The 23,010-nt window shown below is 42.5% G+C and overlaps 2 protein-coding genes across 5 annotated transcripts in view; one reads left to right on the forward strand and one right to left on the reverse strand.

Annotated features, from left to right (window-relative positions):
* LOC119401613 (uncharacterized) overlaps positions 1-9,930 on the forward strand; it is a 59,927-nt gene extending 49,997 nt beyond the window's left edge. For 2 of the 4 annotated variants that reach the window (XR_005185486.2, XM_049417478.1), the window contains exon 9: positions 6,336-6,403. Coding sequence is in view for 1 of the 4 variants with exons in the window: in XM_037668517.2 (XP_037524445.1) it covers positions 6,336-6,397; positions 8,268-8,346 (141 nt within the window). In the remaining 3 variants the exon portion in view is untranslated. Of the gene's footprint in view, positions 1-6,335; positions 6,404-8,267 lie in introns of those variants that run through there. The other 2 variants (XR_005185483.2, XM_037668517.2) reach the window with 2 other exon arrangements.
* Positions 9,931-18,307: 8,377 nt separating this feature from the next.
* LOC119401635 (probable ATP-dependent RNA helicase DDX5) lies at positions 18,308-22,861 on the reverse strand. Its single transcript, XM_037668545.2, has 2 exons — positions 21,761-22,861; positions 18,308-18,950 (listed from the first exon to the last, which is right to left on the reverse strand). The coding sequence occupies exons 1-2, from the start codon at positions 22,724-22,726 to the stop codon at positions 18,351-18,353; spliced, it is 1,566 nt and encodes a 521-aa protein (XP_037524473.1). The 5' UTR covers positions 22,727-22,861; the 3' UTR covers positions 18,308-18,350.
* Between the last annotated feature and the right edge of the window lie 149 nt (positions 22,862-23,010).

Consider the following 23,010-nt stretch of genomic DNA (forward strand, 5'->3'; position numbering starts at 1 on the left):
CTCTCCCGATTTGCCCGGAAGACTCACGATTTCTGACCTGCCTTCCCAATTGTACATTCGCGGCCATGAATGTCCCGATAAACTGCCCCAACCCAATTTCGAAAAAAACCTACAGTTAAACAAAAACTGGTGATTAAAACAACACGAACTTATTTATGTGACACGGGGAATGTCGACGCAGCTCGGAAGGTACTGTGGCTGCTGTTGTTTCCTGTCGTCCGCCGGGCTCCCCTCCTTTCACCAGAAACACAGACACGCGCACACACCCCAAATTCTCACACTGGTAGGCACCCCCCCCCCCCCCCCCGTTTTATGGCCCAGTTCAGAGAGGGCACAGTAACAGCAGAGAGGCTGGAACGCTTCTATAGTAACGGTGTTTCAGTCGGGCTGCAGGCCCGCTTCGATTGTTCCAAGGCCACTGGTGCAGGGGCCGTATGCTGGGCAGTTATGTTGACCAATCACAGGCATCGCCCGAAACGTTTTTTTTTTTTTTTTTTTTTTTTTTTTTTGCGGTTCAAAATGCAAGGTGGTTGTGGAACAGCCTCTAACAATAAAAAATGCACACTCGTGCATATAATGAAATGCTTTAGTGACTATGCATTCATTAAATGTTTCCATCTGCCCTCGACGAGCAAATAAAAACAGTGAAAATGGCGGGAGAGAAGGGGGAAAGCGCTTGCTTGGTCATTGGCACATATTTCAAAAGAAACTGAGGCGGTGGGGAGGGGGCCGCTTGCTCGGAATTTTACAGTATTTAACTTGTTAATCAAATCCCTTTTTACCTTAGTCATTTATAAGTGTTCAATAACATATTTTCTGTGTTCCTTACTTTACTGAAAGCAGCTTTGGCTGGGATAAGATCCTTACAGTAACACAATAAAGTAAATCTAACATTTCTCCATAATGTGGCTCCCTTTTATGGCTAGATATCTGCCTTTGGCCAAAGTTGGCTACTTTTTGAGATTTTTTGGCTGCTTTTTCTATTTTCTACTTGGCAACCTTGGTGCCAAGGCACACAGCATCCTCTGTAACCTGGTGACAAGCATCTACTATATGCTAAGGGCATATTAGGGCAATTTTGGAGCAATGGGTGTTACCAGCAAAAGTGAAGATTTCAGCAAGCAACACGGTATATCTTGCCTAATCTTTTCCATTATAATTGTTTTCACCTCTGCAGGTCTGTGCCACGCAAACATGATGGACATATTGTTTGGGAACATAGAAAGTTACATAGGCACTTAAGTCAGCTTACGTACATTGAATGTGGAAGCAGCGTGAAGCACACAAAGAGACATGGAGCATAGTGGCATGGCCAACAAACCAACACTGTGTCTGGCCATGTAGACTATACTGACATCCATATCACGTGACATCACATGATGTCATCACTAGGTCATGTGCTCGAATTGGGCCAAGTCGATTTTGAAAGTGGGCAGCCGAAACTTTGGGAGTGGGCCGGTCTGTTTTTAGCATGGCTCAACTTAGAAACAGGCCAGGTCGGTGTTGAAAGGGGGTCAGCTTAGTTTTCCAATTGGGCAAAGTAAATTTTGGGGGTGGACCAAGTCAGTTTTTTGGTTGTGGGCCAGGTCGGTTTTGACGTTGAAATGTACCGCCATCAAATGGTCACGTCGGTTTTGTCACCATCGGATGTTAACGCCAGACGGACACTCACTGGGTTTTCTGCTGCACAGAGCATATATAATGCTTTCACATTAATAATCGCAAGCAATCACAGGAAATGCATAGCATGTGAAGGCAGCAAATGTGTGAGATGAAAGATTGGGTGACACGTGGTAGCATGCAACATGATGTCGGACTGGCAGTACGTGGTGCTGGTGCGGTGCACTGCCACATCCCCTGTTGGGTGCTGCACAGTTCCTAATAGTTCCGGCTTTATATCGTATAGCATACAGTTAGCAAGTCGGCAAGTTTCTCGCACCATGCAATGTCTTTCCAAGTTTAGGCTTGTGTTGCAGCATCTTTTGGATACCATTTGCATGCTTGCACTGCCAAATTATGCATTAGATAACAGAATAGTAAAATGTTGTCCAATATATAGACACTGTTTACCGTGCTCAGTGAACAACGACGTTTGATTATGTGAGGAAGCTTCCATTGCTTGCCTCGGCCTGTCTTCATTATCTGTGCTGTACCAGCATTGTGCCGTGGCACCATAAACAAAGCAGGATGCACTTCCTGCAGTTGTCGGTAATGAGTGGGTGGAGGACACAAAACTTTGGCCAACAGTTCAGAGGACATCTTCAGAGCTCTTTATGCCTTGTTCAAATATGGAGGATACAAAACTTTGGCCAACAGTTCAGAGGACATCTTCAGAGCTCTTTATGCCTTGTTCAAATATGTGAGCTCTTCCATGCAGTGTACATGCTTTTTGGGCTAACGTTGTTTTTTAGGACAACGTTGTACATACCTCCCATCTCTGTATTAGGTAAATTACGATCACTGTCATTTGCTCACTATTTATTTCGGATAGTTTTGAAGCAACAGGTTGCCATGTTCTTGCTTTGGTAACATTCTTTAATGTGATACCGTTATATTACTTATTTGTTACCTAATTACTTGTAAATGTGCCAATACATTAAATTTATTTATGTCAGTTAAAACATTGTTTTATTGAACATTTTAGATCAGCTTGCAGGAAAGACAAATTCGTCACTCATTTATGTTGTTTCATAAAATAACTGTCAGCTTCACACATTCTCATTTAAACCGCTCATTGGTCAGCAAATTCATTAATGTCTCCATTAAACCTTTGTGGTACACTGTTAGGAAGCGCCTGCCAAGGCATTAGGAGCGCGAAGTTGCCATTTTCTCAGGCGCCCTCTTTTCATACAGTGGTCTGCACTCACTCTGTTCGGAGCTGCCGGCGCGTGCTATTTGGCATCACACAGCAGATAGCATGCTATTGGCGAGTAGCCAACATAAATCAAAAGCGGAATTTGCGTCAGATGTGATTCTTGTCACGGGCTGCTGTGATGTGCCAGCGCTGCACTCCATGGTCTGCTAACATTACACAGTTAGTCACATGCGCACCCACAGGAATTGCAACGGGAGAGAGCGAGCACTTTTCATCACGTGTCCTCAAGGTCACGACGCACACTGACGTAATTTCTTTCCCCCATGCTCATTCTCCACTCCGCTCGTTCTTGACAGATTCAATAAATTTTTGCTGCAATTGATCGATGAAGCAGTAAACTCCGATATTGAGGTCATTTGATGATTACTTGGATAAGTGGTTCAGGACCCCTTTAAGGGGGGAGTTGGTACTCCACTTTCTTTTTATATGTATATATATATCTATCTATATATATATATATATATATATATATATATATATATATACACCCTAGAGCAATGAAACATGGGCTGTTCATAGTGGTTTTTATGCCGATTTCAGATGTGGAATCAGTTTTGCAGTGAGCTGCATTGTTTTTGTTCTGTATCATTGCAATGTATAAAATCTGGGTCTTTTTGCCCCCACTGTTTCTGTAACTAAACTTCCATATTTATGAGCCACTAATGGCTCATATTGTTCCGCATAAACTGTAGAATTTGTTAATAAGCGCGAAAAATTTAGGATGCTTGCCTTCGGATCGAGGGTACACAGGTTCGAATCCTGCCTCGCGAAGAATTTTTTTTTTCGCCAAGAATTTTTCTCTTTCTCTTTCTTTATATCTTTCTGTCTCTCTGTTTGTTTCTTTATTTCGCTCTCTCTCTCTCTGTATTCGTTCACAGGTAGCCGCACAGTGGCACATACCTGTTAAAATGATGATAGTTTTCTGTGATCAACTCGCAAGGTACAATTTGCTAAACAGCTTCACGGTTAAAAAAAACGGGGTTCGAGCGGGATTTGAACCCGGACAATCTACATGGCAGTCGAGTATTCTACTGCAGAGCCATGCCGGTGGTTGAAACTCCTCCACTAAAGGGCTCTATACAGGCATGATGTCTGGCAAAGAATCACGTTAACAGACTTAATATAGTGTGGTAGAAGAGTATTATAACATGAGGCATTGCACAATATAAATTGCATAACGAGCAGGTGGTTTAAAGCTTCCCACCCGTTGCTTCATTAAAGGAGCTTATTGCTTCGCGAATCGACTGCCGCAAAAATTTTTAGAATCTGTCTAGTGCGAGCAGAGTTACAGGGATTTGTTGCACGCTTTAAGCACTTTCTCTCTCCTTTCGTACCAGCGAGCGTGCTGAAAGCTACGCAAGGGGGGGATGACAAGGAAGCAAAAAGCTACGCCCGTTCATAGCGCGCATCATGACCTTGAGCACTTTCTTTTCTTTTTTCTTTCTTCGAACACTGTTTACTTTACTTCAGTTTATTGTCAAGTCTGCCTTTCGCTATGCCCCATTACCATGCTGTTCATTGTGAACAAAATTAAGTACAATGCTCTATAGCACTTATCTTTGTTTACATTACCCTCAGGGCCCAGAAAGGCGTTATAGTGGGAGTGGGTACAATGAAGAGAAATACAACATGTTCAAACAATTATTAGTTATTAGAGGCTTAAAATATCATTTAATGCAGTTTTGAAGCATGACTTGTCCTTCACACAGGTGATGGAGGGGGGAAGGCGGTTCCATTTAGCACTGGCCTTTGGCAGCAAGGAGTCTGAGAAGACATTTGCTTGATAGAAAGGAATGAAAACTTTAAAGGGGGCCTGAATAAAATTTAAAGTAATCACTGAATGACCTGAATATTGGAGTTTATTGCCTCACGAATCGATTGCCGCAAAAAATTTCAAGTCCGTCAAGAACGAGTGGAGTTGTAGGGATTTGCCGCAGGCTTTAAGCACTTTCTTTCTTCTTTTGTGCCAGCTAGCGCACCGGAAGTAACACTGGAAGGGATGACAAAGTGGCAAAAAGTTACATCAGCGTGCACCATGAAACACATTCACTCACTCGCTGTGTGATTCTGATGAGTGCTAGTGTTGCTACTGTGTAATTTTAGCACATTACAGAGTGCAGTGCCAGTACATGGCAATTTAAAGAGAGTGAGGACTGGTTTCTGTATGAAGAGAGGGCGCTTGAGAAAGTGGCAACTTCATGCTCCACTTGTACACTCTATGTGCCGCATACGACTCCATGTTCATAACAGTGTTCGCTGTTCGTAGAATGTATTTTTCACCAAGCCTGAAGGCTGGTTCAGGAGCCCTTTCACCTGATGATCAAGACATGACAACATTTACAAAGGTTCTGAAATGAGTTCTAGATTAAGCGAGTTATTTTGGTAAAGGATTTTTTGAAAAGGCAGGCACAGGAAGTCTTTCTTTAAAGCTGCAAATTAATGCTTCAAAGTTCTGATTTCATTAATGCAGTGTTATTATGTGGGAATAATTTGAAGTAATGAAACGTGCTTACCTGTTCTGAACTTGCTTAATGGTATTTGCTAGTGTTTTTGACCAGGGTCCAAAACAAATTACTCATACTCTAGCTTGGATCTGATTAGTGTTTTGTAGAGTGGTGACTTTAAGTGGTGTGGGGCTTTAGAAAAAGTCCTGTGTGTGTGTAGCCTAGAGATCTTTTTGCATTTTTCTTGATGTATTCAATGTGCACATGCCGTGAAAGGTTATTGGTTGGCTTAATTCTGAGATATTTTTTATGAAGTTACATGCTCAAGGTTGATTTCATTGTTAATATAACCAAAAGAAGTAGGTGAGTCTGAGCTATGTGAGAGAGACATAACATTGCACTTAGTGGGACTTGATAATATATTCACAGCGTCTAACATTTTCTACGTCTGACTAAAGAACAAAGTTATCTTGCCGATTAGTTATTTCATGGTACAGAGTGCAGTGTTTGCAAATAGTTTAATGGAACCATTAATTCCAGCAGGTAAATCATTAATGTAACTTCGAAATAGCAATGGGCCCAAGACGGAGCCTGGAAGAATGCCTGACTTTATGTATCATTAGCCATTACAAACTGAGGACAATTAGTCCTCAGTTTGTAACATTCTATCCATTTCAAGATATTAAGCTCAATATTAAGAGTAATTGATGAGACACCTTGTCAAATGCCTTTGCAAAATCTAACAAAATACTGTAAATAACTTGTTCTTTGTCTAAAAAGAGAGAAATGTTCTGTATAAACAATATTAGCTGCGCTTCACAGGAGTAGTCCTTGCGAAATCCATGCTGAAATGAAAAAGAAAAAAAAAAGCTAGATTCCAGAGGTGAAATGCGAATTCCAATATTGCTCAGGTCATCTGTATTCTGCAAACGACTCGCATAAGCTGGCTTTTTGTGGGATGATCAGTTACCCGTTTGATATTTATGTCATGTTTTACTTTTATTCCACACATGCAGGAAATGTCGAAGATGACAGATTTGACAAAAAAACTGGATAGGATTAGTCATGGACTGGGAAAGTAAGTCCTTTCATGTTTTTAGATGTGCCTATTTATGAGTGACCAATTGAAGTGACTAAATGGCAGTTAAGTCATGTATAAAAACTCTGCATATCAAGAGGGTAGCACTTATGAACTGTAATTTAAACATTTCCTTAATATTGCACTTGTTGAATTGAATTCAGTATACTTCTAAAATACCAAACACTGGTTCCCCAGTACAGTTCACAGGTCGTGGCATTAGTATTTGTAAAATGCCTGCCTTTATGGTGATCGCACTTCAAAAGCCTCTGCACTCCCATCTAGCTACTCCCTCTGCTTCCTGGAGGTAGCTTAGGTTTACTTTAAGCTGTTTTTCAATAAATATAAACTATTTTTCTCGGATTATGACATGTTTGGCACCCTGCAGTGCCAAACACTCAAGCCTCATCACAAACTTGTTGATGCAGCAAAGTAATTGTATTTCGTCTTAAAATTTAAATTGAAGCCCCAACATATAAAGCCTTGTTTTAAAGGGACAGCAAAAAGAATACTTTTTCTCTTAACAGTAAATAACCCTTTCACAACACTGAAAGCACCACTCCTGCTATGAGAAGACTCGCCAAATGAAAATAAAGGTGGCAACACTGGCCCAAAGCTCCCGCGCCAACTGGCTGTGATGCCATAAATTTTGATGTCGTCTGCTAGGGTCAACATAATTCCTCATCGGCAAAAATGAATTGATTTGTATTCTTTGGGAGGAATCAATGTGGCCAGAATATGAAAATGAAACTTTCACCTTCATTTGCTGTTAAAAGGATGCTGTGATGGCTAAGTTAGCAGTAGTTTTTTAAGTGTTTTATGTGTGTTTTATTAGCTCTCTTATGTATGAGTTCGTTATTTCTTTTTGCTCATTCATTGTACTCTTGTTTTTTTCTGTGCATTACGTGCACGTGTACGAAATGTACCTGTTGATGCTCTCTTGAATTGTATTAATTATTTACAGCGTTGAACTACTCCTTTTCTCTTTTCGCTTCTACATTTATATTGTTAGCTAATATTTTAATGTGTTTAAAAAGGGATATGTGTGCTTTGAGCCATTTCATCCTGTATGATATGTATTCATTATGTGTGATCATTTATTTTTTGTGATGCCCCCTTACCCAATGCCTGTAACGAGGCCTGTAAGGACTCTTTAAATAAATAAATAAATAAGTTGTCAGTTTAAACTGACTTAAGTGATTCACTTTAGTGTTTCTTTAATGAACCTAGAAGTTCCTAAAATTTCTCTAAATTGATAAAGAAGTGCTAATTAAGGTGAATTATTGCAGTGTGCAGTGCTGCTAGTACAAACTCTCGTGATGCAGCTCTTTTAAACTCTTGCAAACATTCTGCTACTAATCAACACCCTACAGCAGAGCATGCACGGATATCATCTCAAACTTGGACTTCATACAGAATGTGATGTTGATGGTAAATCTCGATCTGGAGTGCCCCATAACTGCTATTCCTATAAAATAAGAGATTTTGATGAAACAATTCTGTTCCCACTTCGCTTGCCTGCATTTCATAAACGTGGCCATGGAGGACTGCATGCCTCCACTTTCTTGCAATTTTTGTCGTTGTACACCAGTGTAAATGAATGCATTTTTGTTGTTTAAATTCATAGTGTGAAGAGCATCATACAGAATAAGGCTTGTTTCACCTTGCCGGCACTATCCCAAAATTCCACCTATATTCATTTGGCATTCAAAGCATGCCAGGAAAAGAGCAATACACGGTGTGAAAGTATTAGAACATGTCTAGGTACTGCATGAATAGTTTTGAATTTAACCACACCAATCAGGCTGAAGAGCTGTCATAACTTTTTCCTTCACTTTATATACATTCACTTGTTTCGCATTTATTGCAGGTACGTTCAGGAAAACAACATCAAAAATGTGGACCCCTATCAGTTTTATTTTGAAGACGAGGAAGATGATGATGTGTAATCTTCATAGAAGTGCTGATGAATTAGGTTTATTTTTATTTGAAACAGAAAGTGACTGCATGGAACTATTTTAGTATTTTAAACATTTTAATATGTGGAGTTTCTGCAGAATTATTTTTACTAATTTTGTGCGAAACGAAGCAGCATTGTGCAAAGTTCTTTTACACAGTAAACTTTGATGTACATAATGTGCTTGCCCACGCCTTTCTTGCTACCATAGGTCAGAAAAAAATGCGGAGCTCACTCAGACTCACTCATGAAATATATTTTCCCTTAGGGCTCACTCGGACTAAGACTCGCCAAAATTTTCCTCAAGTGGACTCAGTTGGATTCAGGCTCACTAAAATTTTTTTCAACCGAACTCACTTAAACTCAAACTCGCCAACATACACTCAAACCTCATTATAACAAATTCGCATATGCCACGAAAATAACTTCGTTATATCTGAAAATTCGTTATAAACGTTTATTTGTAACACTGTAGCTATGACAAGACAGTACTTCACTTACTTGTTATAACCGATAATTCGTTATATCCGTGTTCGTTATAACGAGGTTTGAGTGTATTCACAGCCGGACTCACTCAGACTCACAGCTCGATCTGAGTCTGAGTGAGTTGGCTCATGAGTCCATAAGCGTATAGTTAGCTATTTCGACCATGGTGTCAATGCTCTTTAACAGCAACATCTTGCATAATCGGTGCTCTACTTGGCACCTTTTGATATCGTACATTTAATATGATTTATCAGTAGCTGCAATGCAGTAAGAACATTTTTATTAAAAGTGATGACTCGCAAGATATTTTTATCAAGAACTTCCCGTGAAAGAGATTAGGGGGAAGGTCAAGGCACCTCGTCCGCCCATAACTCGTGCCTCTAATCAATAAATATTGAGCTGGGGTATGAACGCTAGTGCGTTGAAGTATGTGTGGGTAGATGCGAGTATAAGCGCGAGGCTGACATAAGGCTGATAGTAACGCTAATGCTGAGTAGTTAGCATCATAGGTCAGCACAAAAATAGGGAGCTCACTCAAAAAATATATATTGCACTCAGGGCTCACTCGGACTCAGACTCACCAAAGGTTTCTTCAACTGGACTCACTCGGACTCAGCCTCACTAAAATTTATCTCAGCCGGACTCACTCACTCATGGCTCAATCTGGGTCTGAGTGAGTTTACCGACCTATGCTTGCTACTGTGTTAAAGCAGTTAAATACTGGTATCCGACCCAATTACAATTCAGTGCAACAGCAGTGCTTCAAACAATCCTGTGACTGCAGAAAGCGCAAATTTGAAATCTTGCTTACATCATGCGCAAGCCTCTTGTGCCACAATTGACGCACTTGTGTAATTCCACACCTGTACAGGTGTTTTCACAATATTATTTTAACCCCCAATGGCCAAGGAGAATGGTAAACAATATTTGGTACTAGTTGCCATGAGAACCTGATGAACACCAAGTACCAACATTTACCTCCTAAATTTAACTTTTTCTTTACATTCAAAATTAACTAAATGCTTAAAAAGTGCACATATTCGATGATTTTTTGCCATGGTTTGCACTTGAAAATGAAAAAAAAAAAGAAGCTTTTGTTTGGTGTCATACTCCGGTATTGAAAAAAAGATTGCCATACAGACTCCTAAAGAAAACAAACCTTTGTAAAGTAGAGCAATATTTTCTTTCACTGTGATCCTTGCTTTCTAAAGTCAAAGGCAGCTTTAGATCTTCTTTCGTAAAACTTTCTTTAAAGTGTGGATTACCACAAAAGTTAAAACTGATTCAGTAAAAGAAGGCATACATTTATGTTATAACATAATTGTTATAAACAGCAATAAAAATTTTTATCAAATATTCAAAGGAAGACTACCGCCTTGATCCTTTCAGTGCCACTCCAGAGATAACCTGGGCACGCACCCTTTTACAGCCAGTGCCATTTCCTTGTACATGATTTCAGTACCTTCCCTGTCACTCCAGAAACAAGTGCAAAAATGAAATTGCATATGTATTCATTGTTTCATCATCTGTGGGGAGCTCCATCTCTAGAGCAAACTTATGTGTGCTGTTGCTCGGTCTCTGCAGGTCCATTGATAAATCTAGTCATCTGTCAAATTGCAAAATGCTGATCAATTTGGAATTGAAAGAAACCAGCAACGGAGAACCAGTTTCCATGTAGCACAAAATGGCTGTAAAAACCACACACACAAAAAAAAACCCTGATGGTTGTCGGGGAGCTGTCAGAAGAATCTGGCAGCTAAAAAGATCAAAACTAATTTTTACACAGGAGAGAGAGAGAGAGCGACATTATTTGAGTCTGGCAAGTTTATGGGGTGAGCCAAACTATGCCTAGGCGTTGGCCAGGAACCCTTCGGTCCTGGTGGCGTTTTTTGGCCTGCAGGACAGCCCATATAGGTCTTTGGGAGCTGAGCTAAGTAGCGTGGTCCCCCACTGCATAATTTTTTAAAATAAAACGTTGCAGAGACAAATATGGTGGCCAAAATGCACAAAAAAACAAGCGGACACTCAATCGCATGTGTATTTTTTCCTTTGAGTATGCATTAATTTCCACCCCAAATCAGTCAAGCGCTCATACCTTGGGGTATGTACAAGTCCCTGAAAGCCTTGAAAACCCTTGAAATTGAAAAGGAGAGCTCACATTTCTAGACAAATGCTGTCAAATATCGACTGTTTGGCCTGCTTTTATTGCAGATAAGTATTCATCTGGTCAACTCCCCATTTTAGAAACAATCAGCAGCCACGAGTGCACAGGTCCTGCCTCATATGACTACTGTGTTACGTTTGTTTCCTCACTCTATTCAAAAACCTACACTTGTAGTAGTCGTTCTATATATCTGTACTATGCTTGTATAATTATTTTAATCTTGTATATTTGTTTACAGATCTCGTATCGCAGTGAGCAATGTATTCCAGTGTTAGTATAGTCGTTTTGTATTATGCATATATTTTGCTGTCTTAAGCTTATGTAAAGGCCTCTGTTATTTAAATGATGCATGTATAGAAATGGTACGCCACTCTGTCAGACATTTGTGCCTTTTGGTCAGTCTCTTGGACAGGAACAATGCTCATTTTGTCATTGAAATAAAGGTGATGATGACGACTTGCATATAAGTCGAAACCACATCATGAGCAGAGCCAGAGATGCGTATTGGCACTTATTTTGGCTGTCCTCCCATGTTTGCGCTGCCTTCTTCACTCCTTGCCCGATCACTTGTTTCATTTTTCTGCCTGTTGGTTTGCTTTTTCTAATTTACCTCCCGAGGACTCGACTCCACCTTCAGTGCTTATGATGCTTTTTTTCTCCTCTATCTCTGCCTCACTGTTCAAGTAAGCGGTTTACAAAGTTAAGCTACTGATGTTCCCTTGACATCTGCCAATGTAATCAGCAGCACAGGAAAAATCTGCTGTCCTCATGCAGCCAGAGTTGGAAAAAAATTGCTGTGCGCAAGCCGCATACCAAAATAGTAGGAAGTCCAAATTAAAGCTGCTGACACTTGGTGACTGGCTTTAGCAGAGTGTTGCTTATTGCTCTTTTTTTTTTTTTTTTTTTTTTGTATAAAAATATGTTGACTCTACACAGGTAGTGGATATTAGCTGAGCAGCTGCCCATACTGGCATGCATCCAGTTCGTATTCAATTCAGTCCATATCAAAGCTCGAAATCGGGTGAAGCTTGACGATTCCAGGCAGTCAAAATAGTGTTTAAAGGGCCCCTAACCACCCCGCGTTCAAAGACGAGGGAGTGGTTTCTTTCCCTCCTTTGCTACCCATCCTACAGGCAATATCTCCTTTTCACCACTTATTTCTTAAAAGCACATGTACAATGCCAGCACTAAGGGTGGAGCCCATCAGTATTTCGTGCTTCTCGGCTAGACGCCGTTATCACTCTGCTTGCGCAGTCAAAAACGCACAAAATGAAGTGAAATCAGTTGATAGTGCACGATAGTCATGCGAGACAAGGAACAAGTGGGCCACTGCATGGCAAAGCAGGGTAGGAGACAATTCATAACTGATATTTCGTGTATATGGACCAATCGAGAGTATCTAGCGTAATGACACCACGTGAATCACTGTTCTTGTGTCGCAAAGTGCACCAGAAAGACAAGAAATGCCAGGAGAGAGTAACACGCTCGTTTTTAGTATTTTCAGTGGCTGGTGAGGGGCCCTTTAAGGATCAAATCGTCAACATGGGGAAGTAAAACAAATATGACTGCTGCTTCAATTGATCACTACGCAGAAGTGTTACAGGACAGCGAGACTGAGCAGTTTGCCAAAAATTGAAGAAAGTAATAAGAGGAATGAAGAACATTGCCTAGCTACTGCAAGATATATGTCCCAGCAGGCATATTAATATCGTGAGTTTTTGTGCATGTGAGGAACTTGGAGCGATTAAGACTGGACATTTGTAATCTCTTATAATTCTAGTGCATTAATACTGTCCATAGTGCTTCGAAGTATTGTTATAGCAAAAAATTCCTACTTGGAATGCTGCTCCATGTCCTTAAATAACCTTTGACAAGGTCTTGAAAATCCTTGAAATCACTTGAATTTTGGCGTTCAAAACGTGTATGAACCACCCTGTATGTACTCATCAGTGAGCAAATGAATGATTTACATTGGTCACATTAAAATGATTGGAGCCAATTATTTCATCACGAACCACAACGTAAACAACTGATATTGCATCTTTCCTACAGATGCCCATAGTGTGGCCAATACAAATCTTGTAACACTGGGCACACTTGTGAACATTAGGTGGGAAATATGTCAATTGGATGATACTGAACTGAAAAGCGTAGCTGAACCAAGAAGATAAGTTCTCTTCAAAGCCATTGCCAAATGAAAAACAAAGAACAAAAGACGGTAGTAGTAGCAGAAAACCTTATTTTTTTCCTTTTGCTTGTGAACTCCCAAGGGTGGAACTCCCTCAGTCCAGGGCCCCATTTGATGCTGCGATCCGGCTGGCCCAGTCAATCAGTCTTTGCTGGTCGTCCAGGGCTGTGCTGGAAAGAGTGGCTTCCCACTGCGAAGGGGAGGGATTGGGCATTCTAGGTAGGCCGTGAGGTTTGGGGCATTCCCATGTGGAATGGTACAAGCTTGGGTGTCCTCCGCGGAAAGGAGATGGGGTCAGGATACTGTGTTGGGTGAAAAGTGTGGCGGAGTACAAGGTTGGGGAACATATTAGTGTGGAGCTGGAGCCAAGCAGCAGTGTCTTCACATGTTAGCTTTGCATGAGGTTGAGGGAAGGTTCTAAGGGATAGTTTGCAGTGCTGAAGTATGTGTGTGTATGTGAGTGGTATCGTGTCCACCTTGTCTGGGTTGGGCTGGCCTTACAAAAGTGCGTCGAGGGTGAGGCCTCAGGCTGTTGTGTGAATGCCCTCATTGCTAAGGAGGGGCTGACTGTCTGTTCAAGATTTCAGTGTACATGAAAAAGTCTATCTCACCCCAGTAGCTGAAACAGCACTCGATGTTATGGTGCTCAATTCACGTTAGCAAAAACCTTAAATCATCCACATACACACAAGTCAGGGTACAGAAGACTTGCACGTATTTAAATATCCGTCATACTTTGTACATACAGCAATCAACATTTTTCCTTCAACAAGCATCATACACTGCCTTCATGCTTATGATGCAAGATAGCTGGTTTTTGGGGCAGCCAACCTGGCAGGAACTTTGCTGATGTCACTAGCACGCCAGAGCTACTTTCCAACACAAACTGTGCTTCTCTGTCTAGAGCAAGGTTTCTCAAATTGGGTTTTGCAGAACCTAAGGGTTTCAAGGGAATTTTAGGGTTTTACATGTGATGAGAATGAATGAGACCTGAATTTAGCCCCATTAAAACACAATTGATAGCTTCAGACAAAAATAATTGCCAATGCATGTGGATATAACAAAGACATTGCATGCTGCTTTCAACCATTGGGAGTCTGTGAGCAGCAAGAGACCCATGCGGCAGCAGTGTTAAGACTTTTCGTTATAATGCATACCTTGAAATTTGAGCAATTTGTGGACCTGCAGTAGACGCACGCTGAGTGCTTTTGATTTATGCTTGTCAGTGTTGTTTTAACACGTGCACAGGAAATGCTTTATTTCTGGATCACGTGTGCTTCACTGTTCACAAGGTGCACTTTTTGTACATGCTTGTTTGCGATCGTACTACACTGGTTTTGTAATCAAAATGCATAAGGAATGCTTCAATGCATGCCAGCGGTATTGCTACGTGCTAGCTTCGGGTTTCATGAAAAGTTAGGTTTAGTTTTGCGACCCAAAGCAATGCAATTTTTTTTTTTTCAAGAAATAAAATGAATTTTTATGCATCCAACACTTCATTTGCATAAGGATGCCGTACAGGGCACATGGTGCTGCACGATAAAGACATGCACTTGACAATGCGGAGTGTGTAGCTGGGAAAAAAAAATGTGTATTTATGTCATGACCAATAGCCTTCAAGATTAAAGACAGCATGCCGATGTGACGGTGATTTACAGCTACGTTTCCCCCCACCCATTCATTCTATTCATGCCGAAAGCAGGTGAAAACAGGAAAGTGTTCTTGCAGCACTCTGGAAAAGCTTGTGGTGTTCCTCAAGGCCACCAAGTCTGAACCCCTGGTCGAGAGTTAAGTCACATGAGTCGGTACACATCATCAGGACAAACCTTGATTAGCCTCACTTGTTCTCCTTGAAGGCATCCTTTCGCCCCAGTCAGGGGCGTAGCCAGAAATTTTTTTCGGGGGGGTTCAACCATACATTATGTATGTTCGTGTGTGCGTTTGTATGTGTGCATGTATATATACGCAAGCAAAATTGAAAATTTTGGGAGGGGGGGTTTGAACCCCCCCAACCCCCCCCTTGGCTACGCCCCTGGCCCCAGTGGTCTGAGCTGCTTAAGATTCCTCACCCACAATGACAGGGTGTCTACCAATTTAAATTTTCCAAATTCCCCGACTGTAAGCCTGCTTGGAAAACGGTGCGCACGGGAAACAAGCCCTCAAGTGGTGATAAAAAAGACAGGGCACTTGCATAAACTGAAAACCACACTGCCTTTTTAATGTTCCCTTGGCTACAAGCATCTTTTACAATACACTATTAAAAGACAACCCCTGTTCATCTGTACAAACAAAACAGCTGGTAACAGCAGTACAGCTGCACCCCACAGTGGCAGCTTAGTGGACCGGAATGGATGAGATCTGGATTACCATATTTACTGTAGTTGCTGAGCATTTACGTAGCAACTGACCTGTCTCATACTGGTGTGACACGGTGCACTGCTGATCGCGATGAAGTCCAATCCTGATAAAATTGCTCAACAGTGATCGGCTCCCTTCTGCAGCTTGCGTAAATGAGCCAATCATGATCAAGAAATTCAATCTGGATCAGGCTTGATCACGATCAAAAGTGACTGACACCGATGTTATAAGGTGGTTGCTGCCTTGACAAAGACAAGTCCACTTGTTGAAACGTTGGCCCCAGCAATATTCCCTGTTCAACGATTTTATCATTTCAAGCATCCTCCCCCTTGAACTTCTGTCTTGCTCGTATTTACTCTCGTAATTTGCACCCCCACACAATTTTTCACATCTCTAAAATATGTTTTTCAGTGAAAAAAACTAACATTTTACTCGCATATTCTGTGCACCCTGTCCTGCACCGCGGCAGCCAGTGCACCCTCGTACTTTTAAGACATATACAGAAAAATCCCTAGCTATGGAATTAGTATTGTTTGAGGATTTTGCTCATTGGGCTTATAACGTTTTTGTTAGAACCAACGACACTGTCACAAGAACGGAGTCGTACTGTGAGGTGTTTTAATTTCTCGCATGATGGACACATGTATGTTCGCATTTTATTTTTCTGACCTTTGTTGCTTGTGATGCAATGCATGTCCTCCGATGTGTGTAATGAAAGCTGGGTATTGCAATTGGTGCACTTACAAACGTGTGGCACCTTGAAGGAATCGGTCAGGCTATGACAGCCAGCAGGACAGCACCATGGCTGTACAAGGAGGCCATAGCCTCCTTCATTTTATACAAGAATCACAGAGACCAGTGTGTTTCCTTCGTTTATGTGCTCTTCTATGGACATAATGCAGAAAAATATTCACAAATATAGTTTAGCGATCTCAACAAACAGAAATGACAGACATTTAGCTGCAGTTATGACAGGCTACCCTTGAAACAAGCTACCACCAATAAGTGCAGAGCTGAGGACATACGCCATTGCATCACCACTGAATTTAGCTTGACCCAGCCTGGTGAGCCTCTGCTAATAGCGATTCTGGCCTAACCAGAACGCCTTCAAGCCAAGCAGAGATCACGGCAAAGACAAACAAGCCCCAATCTATCAGCCTGAAAAATGTTGTGCTTGGGAATTGACATACGCTGTGTGATCTATAGGAACAAGTTATACACTGCCTTTTCTTTTATGCTTCTGCTTCGCACTTGACCAGGCGAAGGAGCGACTTCATAAGCTTTGATAAAAAATAAAGATTGTTTCCATGACGGGTTGCACAGACTGCCGTCCATCAGTTTCCATGACCCGACCTTGTTTTTTAATAATTCCATGACAATTCCCCAACTTTTCTAGACGTGTCCAAAGTCCCTGACAATTCCAGGTTTTCCAGGTTAGTAGACATCCTGGAGGTGTATACACAACTGGCAATATTTGTGCAGTTGCTGTCTTTTCCGCAATATTTTTCTCATTTTGTTGCTGTACGTAGAGTAATAGCACACTTTACAGTGCTTTTAGCATGTTTTTATGACAATTGTCTATTCTCTTTCACATTATTTACTTTTGGTTCTATGAAGTACCGCTGTATATTTTTTATTAAGGCATCTAATACACTGTCTCCAGATTTTACTCTTTTATAATGCAGTAAACTAGAGGAAATGTGATTTTAATAGTGCACCTTAGAGCACTGCATGGGCATGGGCCAGTCCGTCCGAAGCGTTTTCCGGTGGGCCCGCGCTGGGCTCGGGCTTGAAAGTGCGGGCCTGGGCCGGGCCCGCTCATTCAAAGGCCTAAGTCGGGCCTTCGACCACACACGAACGTTATGCATTGTATGGTCTAAGGCATTCTGTGCCAAGATGAAGTCGCGCGTGCAAAGAGCTGGCTCTTACAAAGCTTAGCAAAGTAAACAGAAAAACAGTTGAAGTCCTACTTTTTTTTTCTTTTCCACAAAAACGAGCATGGCTTCAGCGTGAGGAAAAATGAATTATACAAAAAACGGTACAATCACATACGGTAGCACATGCGGTACAATCTGTAAGTAAAGAAATATATTTGATGCTCGCGTCCTTCGTTGCGCCTATAGAGGCGTAGACCGCATTATATGTGGCTATCCTTCTGGTCGAATTGATGTTAAGGCTTGTGTAAGCTTTAAATCACCTGGTCATGAACACGCGTGCCCTGGATAAGTTTAGTAATGAACGCCCGGCCCGGTCTTGGAACCATGGGCCCGAGCCGGGCTGGGTTCGTTCATGTACGACCGGGCCCGAGCTTGGAACCACGGGCCCGGGCTCGGGCTTCATAAAGCGGGCACCAAAAAATTCGGCCCGTGCAGTGCTCTAGTGCACTTACTAGTGCATTGTGTTGTACAAGCCAAATCGCCATAGCCCTGGTGTAGCAACTGAATGTTGTGTTATGTCGTGAATGAAATGTGAAACATAACATTGCACAAAGCATCCTTACTGAAAAATTACTTCTAGGTGGCATTTTTATTTCATTTATGGAACTAGAGGAACATTACAAAAGTGCTCAGGCATTCAGTGTCCACCTTTTGCCACCAATTCTGGAAATGAGTTTTTCTATATAGTACGTAGCTAAAGTGCACTCATACAAACTGAGACCATAGTTGCCCATTTAATGGGCAAACCACTCCCAGCTTGGCACATCAGTGAGAGCATCTTGTCAAGCGCTGTTTGTAGGATGCTATCAGTTCCTAATTTAATATATCGTCTACATGAGGCTGCTAGGGTTCACGAAGGATTGTCAACCCCAACCACGTGTCTCTGCTACTTCATTTTCATAGCGGTAGTGCCGAGGTCGCTTCCATGAACCTTGCTGATGCTTTCCCTTCTTCATGCGTCGCACAATAGCTTGTTGTGAGACATGCAAGTTGACCAACTGCTGCAGTTCTTCTGGCACATCTTGACCAGCTTCCTGTAGTACCGCAATAAGCTGCTTAGCCTGTGCAGCATTGTCTGGAGTGAATAAGGTGATGGACGTGCCCTCTCGGTCACTGCGACCAGTGCGGCCAATACGATGCACATAACCTTCCGATGTGTCCGGGTAGTCATAGTTGATTACATACTTAACATCACTCACATCAAGGCCCCTTGCAGCAACATCAGTAGCCACCATGATAGGAGTGGCACCACTGCGAAAACGATCAAGCGCAATGTCCCGCTTGCTTTGTGACAGGTCACCATGAGTGGCCACAGCTCTGAAGCCCTTGCTTTGCAATTTCTGCAGCAGGTGCACCACACTTGACTTGCGGGCAACAAAGATCAGTGTGCGCTGTTCCCCTTCCTCCATGATGTCCTGTAGAATGCCCAGCAGCTTGTTTTCTTTCTCAAACTCATCACACACCTGCAAAAAATACCAGAAAGCGTTGAAACATTATTAGCAGTGGTATGTCAGTTCTGACACTCAAAATGTGTGAAAGATCCACCAAGCTGTTACAAAGGTAACCCAATTCAAGGTTAAGAAGTTGCTCAAAACGAAAGCTTTCCGGTGGGTTTCCTTTCCCTTCTAGCTTGGTGCTACTTTAGCAAGGTAGCTTAGTGGGTAATTCATACAGACAGTAAACAGTGTGAAAAAGTACAGGGATAAAAAGCAGACGCACAGGACAAGGGCTGGCTTCCAACGGATTATTTCATTGACAGGAATGCGTTATATATGTGGAAATTTACGGAAACCATATACACTGAAAGGGAAAGCATAAAAAACAACAGAAAACTTAAAGGGGCACTAAAGGCAGACAACAATTTGTGCTAGAGTGAAACTAGAGATCATCTTCACACAACATACAATAACTATCGTCCAATTTCCCTCACCAGTGTTTGTTCAAAACTAATGGAACATATAATCTATTCTCAAGTGGTAAAGTTTCTATCATCCCGCAATTTTTTTAATCCTAACCAGCATTGTTTTCAGAAGGGTACGTCCTGCGAAACTCAACTCGTTCTTCTCATCAATGAAATATCCTCTCACCTAGATCAAAACATACCCGTTGATACCCTCTTCCTAGACTTTCAAAAGGCATTTGACAAGGTTCCTCGTAAGTGGCTCTTTTTTTTTTCTTCTAAAACTCATTAAAATCTAAACCCTCCTGTTTATGAATGGCTATGCAATTTTCTGTCTATGCATCAGCAATTTGTTTACACTAACCAATACTCCTCTCTTTTAACGCATGTTATCTCTGGCATGCCACAGGGCACTGTTCTGGGACCATTGCTTTTTTTTTTTTTAATATACATTAACGACTTATCCAACAGTTTCACTTCTAAAATCCAACTGTTTGTGTAATTTACCATTCCATATTTAACAACGCCGACATCCTCACCCTGCAGTCTGACCTTTCTCTCATAGACCAAGTGGATAATGTCTCTACACGTGAACAAAACATCACTCCTAGCTTTTCATCGTCGTCAATTGTTTGTTTCCACTAAGTACATGACAACTGGCTCGGAAATATGTGTTGTTACATCCTACAAATATCTGTGTTAACTTATGCAGTAACTTTACTTGGTCCGTTCACATTTCTATCAGCGTGCAGCTAATCGCATGCTTGGCTATCTGCGTCGTAACCTGCACCTTGTTCCTCCCCCGGTAAAACTACTAGCATACTTAACACTCATTGAACCAAAACTCGAATATGCATGCTCAGTTTGAGACCAACATCCATACAAAATCACGCAGCTAGGTTTATTCATTCGGACTACTCTTATCACACCAGTGTCACCGAACTTAAGTCCTCACTTAAGTTATCCGAAATGAACGCCAAAACACAGCAATAAACAAAGCCACAAGTGCGTTCGAAGCTGTAAGCATGAAGATTAGGCAAATCTGTGTACTACCCATCATTCCCATGGTGGCTGAACGATCGCAGCGACAGAGTTTCCCCTAGATAATTGTAGGAAACCCTATGGTTTCTTTCTCTGCGTGTTCGAGTTCACTCAGCATCTCAACCAGCTAGTACTCCAAGATGGCGACCACGGTGACGTCAATGAAAACTATGTATATGTAGCATCGGCGACTGATCTGATTGGATATGCCGAGTCTGCATCACTGAACCACCGGCGGACAGTGAGTGTTGCGCAGTTCACTTGTTGACGTGAACTGCGCAAGTGTTTATCTCGAGGTTTCTTTTCTGGGACACCATGCCCTAGATGCGTTGTTTGCTAAAAACTTAGCAATTGGCGACTTATAGCTGTGACAGTGTGGAAGGCAGGTGGCAAGCAGACTTGGCGGAGTCACTTCAGCTCGTCGGTGCAGTGAGCGTCGGGCTCTCACTATCCAATCAACGCCAGGATCCACGCATCTACGGCTGTAACTTCACCTCTGAAGACACAACCACATTATCCCAGTTTATGCTTATCGGTGACTGTCTTCATATACTTTTTGCTTATCTGTATACTTTTTGGCATTTGAAGATTGTCTGCATACAGGAGAATAAAACAGGAATGGCTAATAGTGTTGCCCTCGTGGAGCAGATCTCGCTCCGTGATCCGCTTGTCTCCGCTGCCACAGTTGATTGCAGACGCACGTGTGCGTTTCCATCCAGCAGCCGTGGCAGAGGAGACGGAGAGGGTAGCGCAGCTCAACTTGTCAAGTGGGCTGCCGTCACCAACAACGGCTGTGCGCTCAAGTTAAGGAGGAAAGGCAGTTATAAGGAGGGTAACATATAATTACCCGTAGCTGCCTTCATACAAAGTGTATTGCTTAATTTATGGTGCAAATGATTTGATGATGCTGAAAAAATTTGAATAAAAGAAAGGTTATAGGGTCCCTTTAGCACAGGCACCATTGGTGCTTTGACTTCAGTGCAATATTCAAAAGTTTGGTCTTTCTGCACTACTGAGTCAGGTTATTTTCAGGAACAGAAGAAAACAATTACATGTCGTAAGCCTAGCGTGATTCACTGTTTCTGGTTAATTTCTGGCAGTTAATTGAAACTGACTTGTTCGAGTTGTAAACGATTCTTATGCCTACAACTAAATCGCACAAGCTTCTGAATCTGGTTAGAATCACGCGAACATCCAGACTTAAAAGCAGGATTCTGTAAGTCTTTATGAACATTCATGCCTTTTCAAGAATTAATAATAATAATAAAAAAGCCCAACGACAGCAGGGAAGACTTCCGAAGGCTACTTCGCGCAATTCATAGGTGCACTTACGTGGACGACTTGTTTGATGTTGTGGTTCGCACATAGCTCTGTCGAGCCCACCGTGACCTGCATGTGATCAGGGATGAGGAATTCCTGGGCCAGAGAGCGCACCTCAGCAGGCCAAGTGGCACTCCACATGACAGTCTGCCGATCTGGCCGGATCTGCTCGATGATTTTGCGGATCTGCGGCTCGAAGCCCATATCCAACATGCGGTCCGCCTCGTCCAAGACAAGAAAGGTGCAGCGTAGAAGATTCACAGCACCAGTCTCCAAGATATCCAAAAGTCTGCCGGGCGTCGCAACGCACATGTGCACGCCCCGTCGTAGACGCTCTATCTGTGGACCCTTGGAGACACCTCCGTACACTGGTGTACCTGTCAGGCCAAACGCACCTTCGCACCATTCGTATGCAACCTGTGAGATTTGCTGGACGAGTTCACGCGTCGGCGCCAGCACCACGCTGATGGGTCCTTCTCCTCGCGGACGCTGCTGGTGGGACATGTGAATGGCCGCAGGGAGCACGTACGCCAGCGTTTTTCCAGAGCCAGTCTGGGCGATGCCCACCAAATCGCTGCCGCTCATGACTATCGGCCATGCCTGAGCTTGTATGGGCGACGGCTGCGTAATGTTCTTGCGCTCAAAAAGGGGACGACATTCCGGTGGAAAGTTGCACTCTTCAAGCGTCAGAATGGGCTTCGGAACACGATCTCGGCCGTGGCCCTGCACAGTTATTTCGTGTTCTGCACGGAAGGCACTGACGTCTTCCTCGCTTCGCGCAGCTGTCACTTCGCTCTCCGCATAAAAGTTTTTCTCAAATGGCGGCAATTTAAGACTGTCGAACCTCGGAGCGACCAGCGTTCGCCCAAGCGTGTTACCTGCTCGCCAAAGTGCGTCGCGCTCTCCGGGCCATCTATTGTACGTGTTCTTTCCTCTTGAAGCAACTGGAATGCACTGCCGGACGAATTTAGCAAACATTATTGAGGCTTTCTCTCCGTTGTCGAAGTGAACTGTGTATTATACTTAGACCATAGCAATCACAAAATGACCATTGCCGAAGGACTACACAGACCATGTGCGCTCCATTGATCCTTGCGTGTGCAACATGTGCAGCGGGGAGCTAGGGTGGCGCACACATACTGGATACCACGTTGCTGGATACGGATAGGGATAGGCCATGATAGGCTTCGCACAGGTTTTTTTTTGCGTAGTCGTTTGCTTGATGTTTTGCGTGCCGTTAAAACATTAAACCTACGTCGCGT

This window comes from Rhipicephalus sanguineus, chromosome 1 (assembly GCF_013339695.2).
Source record: "Rhipicephalus sanguineus isolate Rsan-2018 chromosome 1, BIME_Rsan_1.4, whole genome shotgun sequence".
NCBI lineage: Eukaryota > Metazoa > Arthropoda > Arachnida > Ixodida > Ixodidae > Rhipicephalus > Rhipicephalus sanguineus.

Excerpts from the sequence above, each read along its gene's own strand:
- LOC119401635 (XM_037668545.2), bottom strand. The coding sequence starts at position 22,726 with ATGTTTGCTAAATTCGTCCGGCAGTGCATTCCAGTTGCTTCAAGAGGA. Across the intron at positions 18,951-21,760 it reads ACATCAAACAAGTCGTCCAC|GTGTGTGATGAGTTTGAGAA; the intron begins GTAAGTGCACCT and ends TATTTTTTGCAG.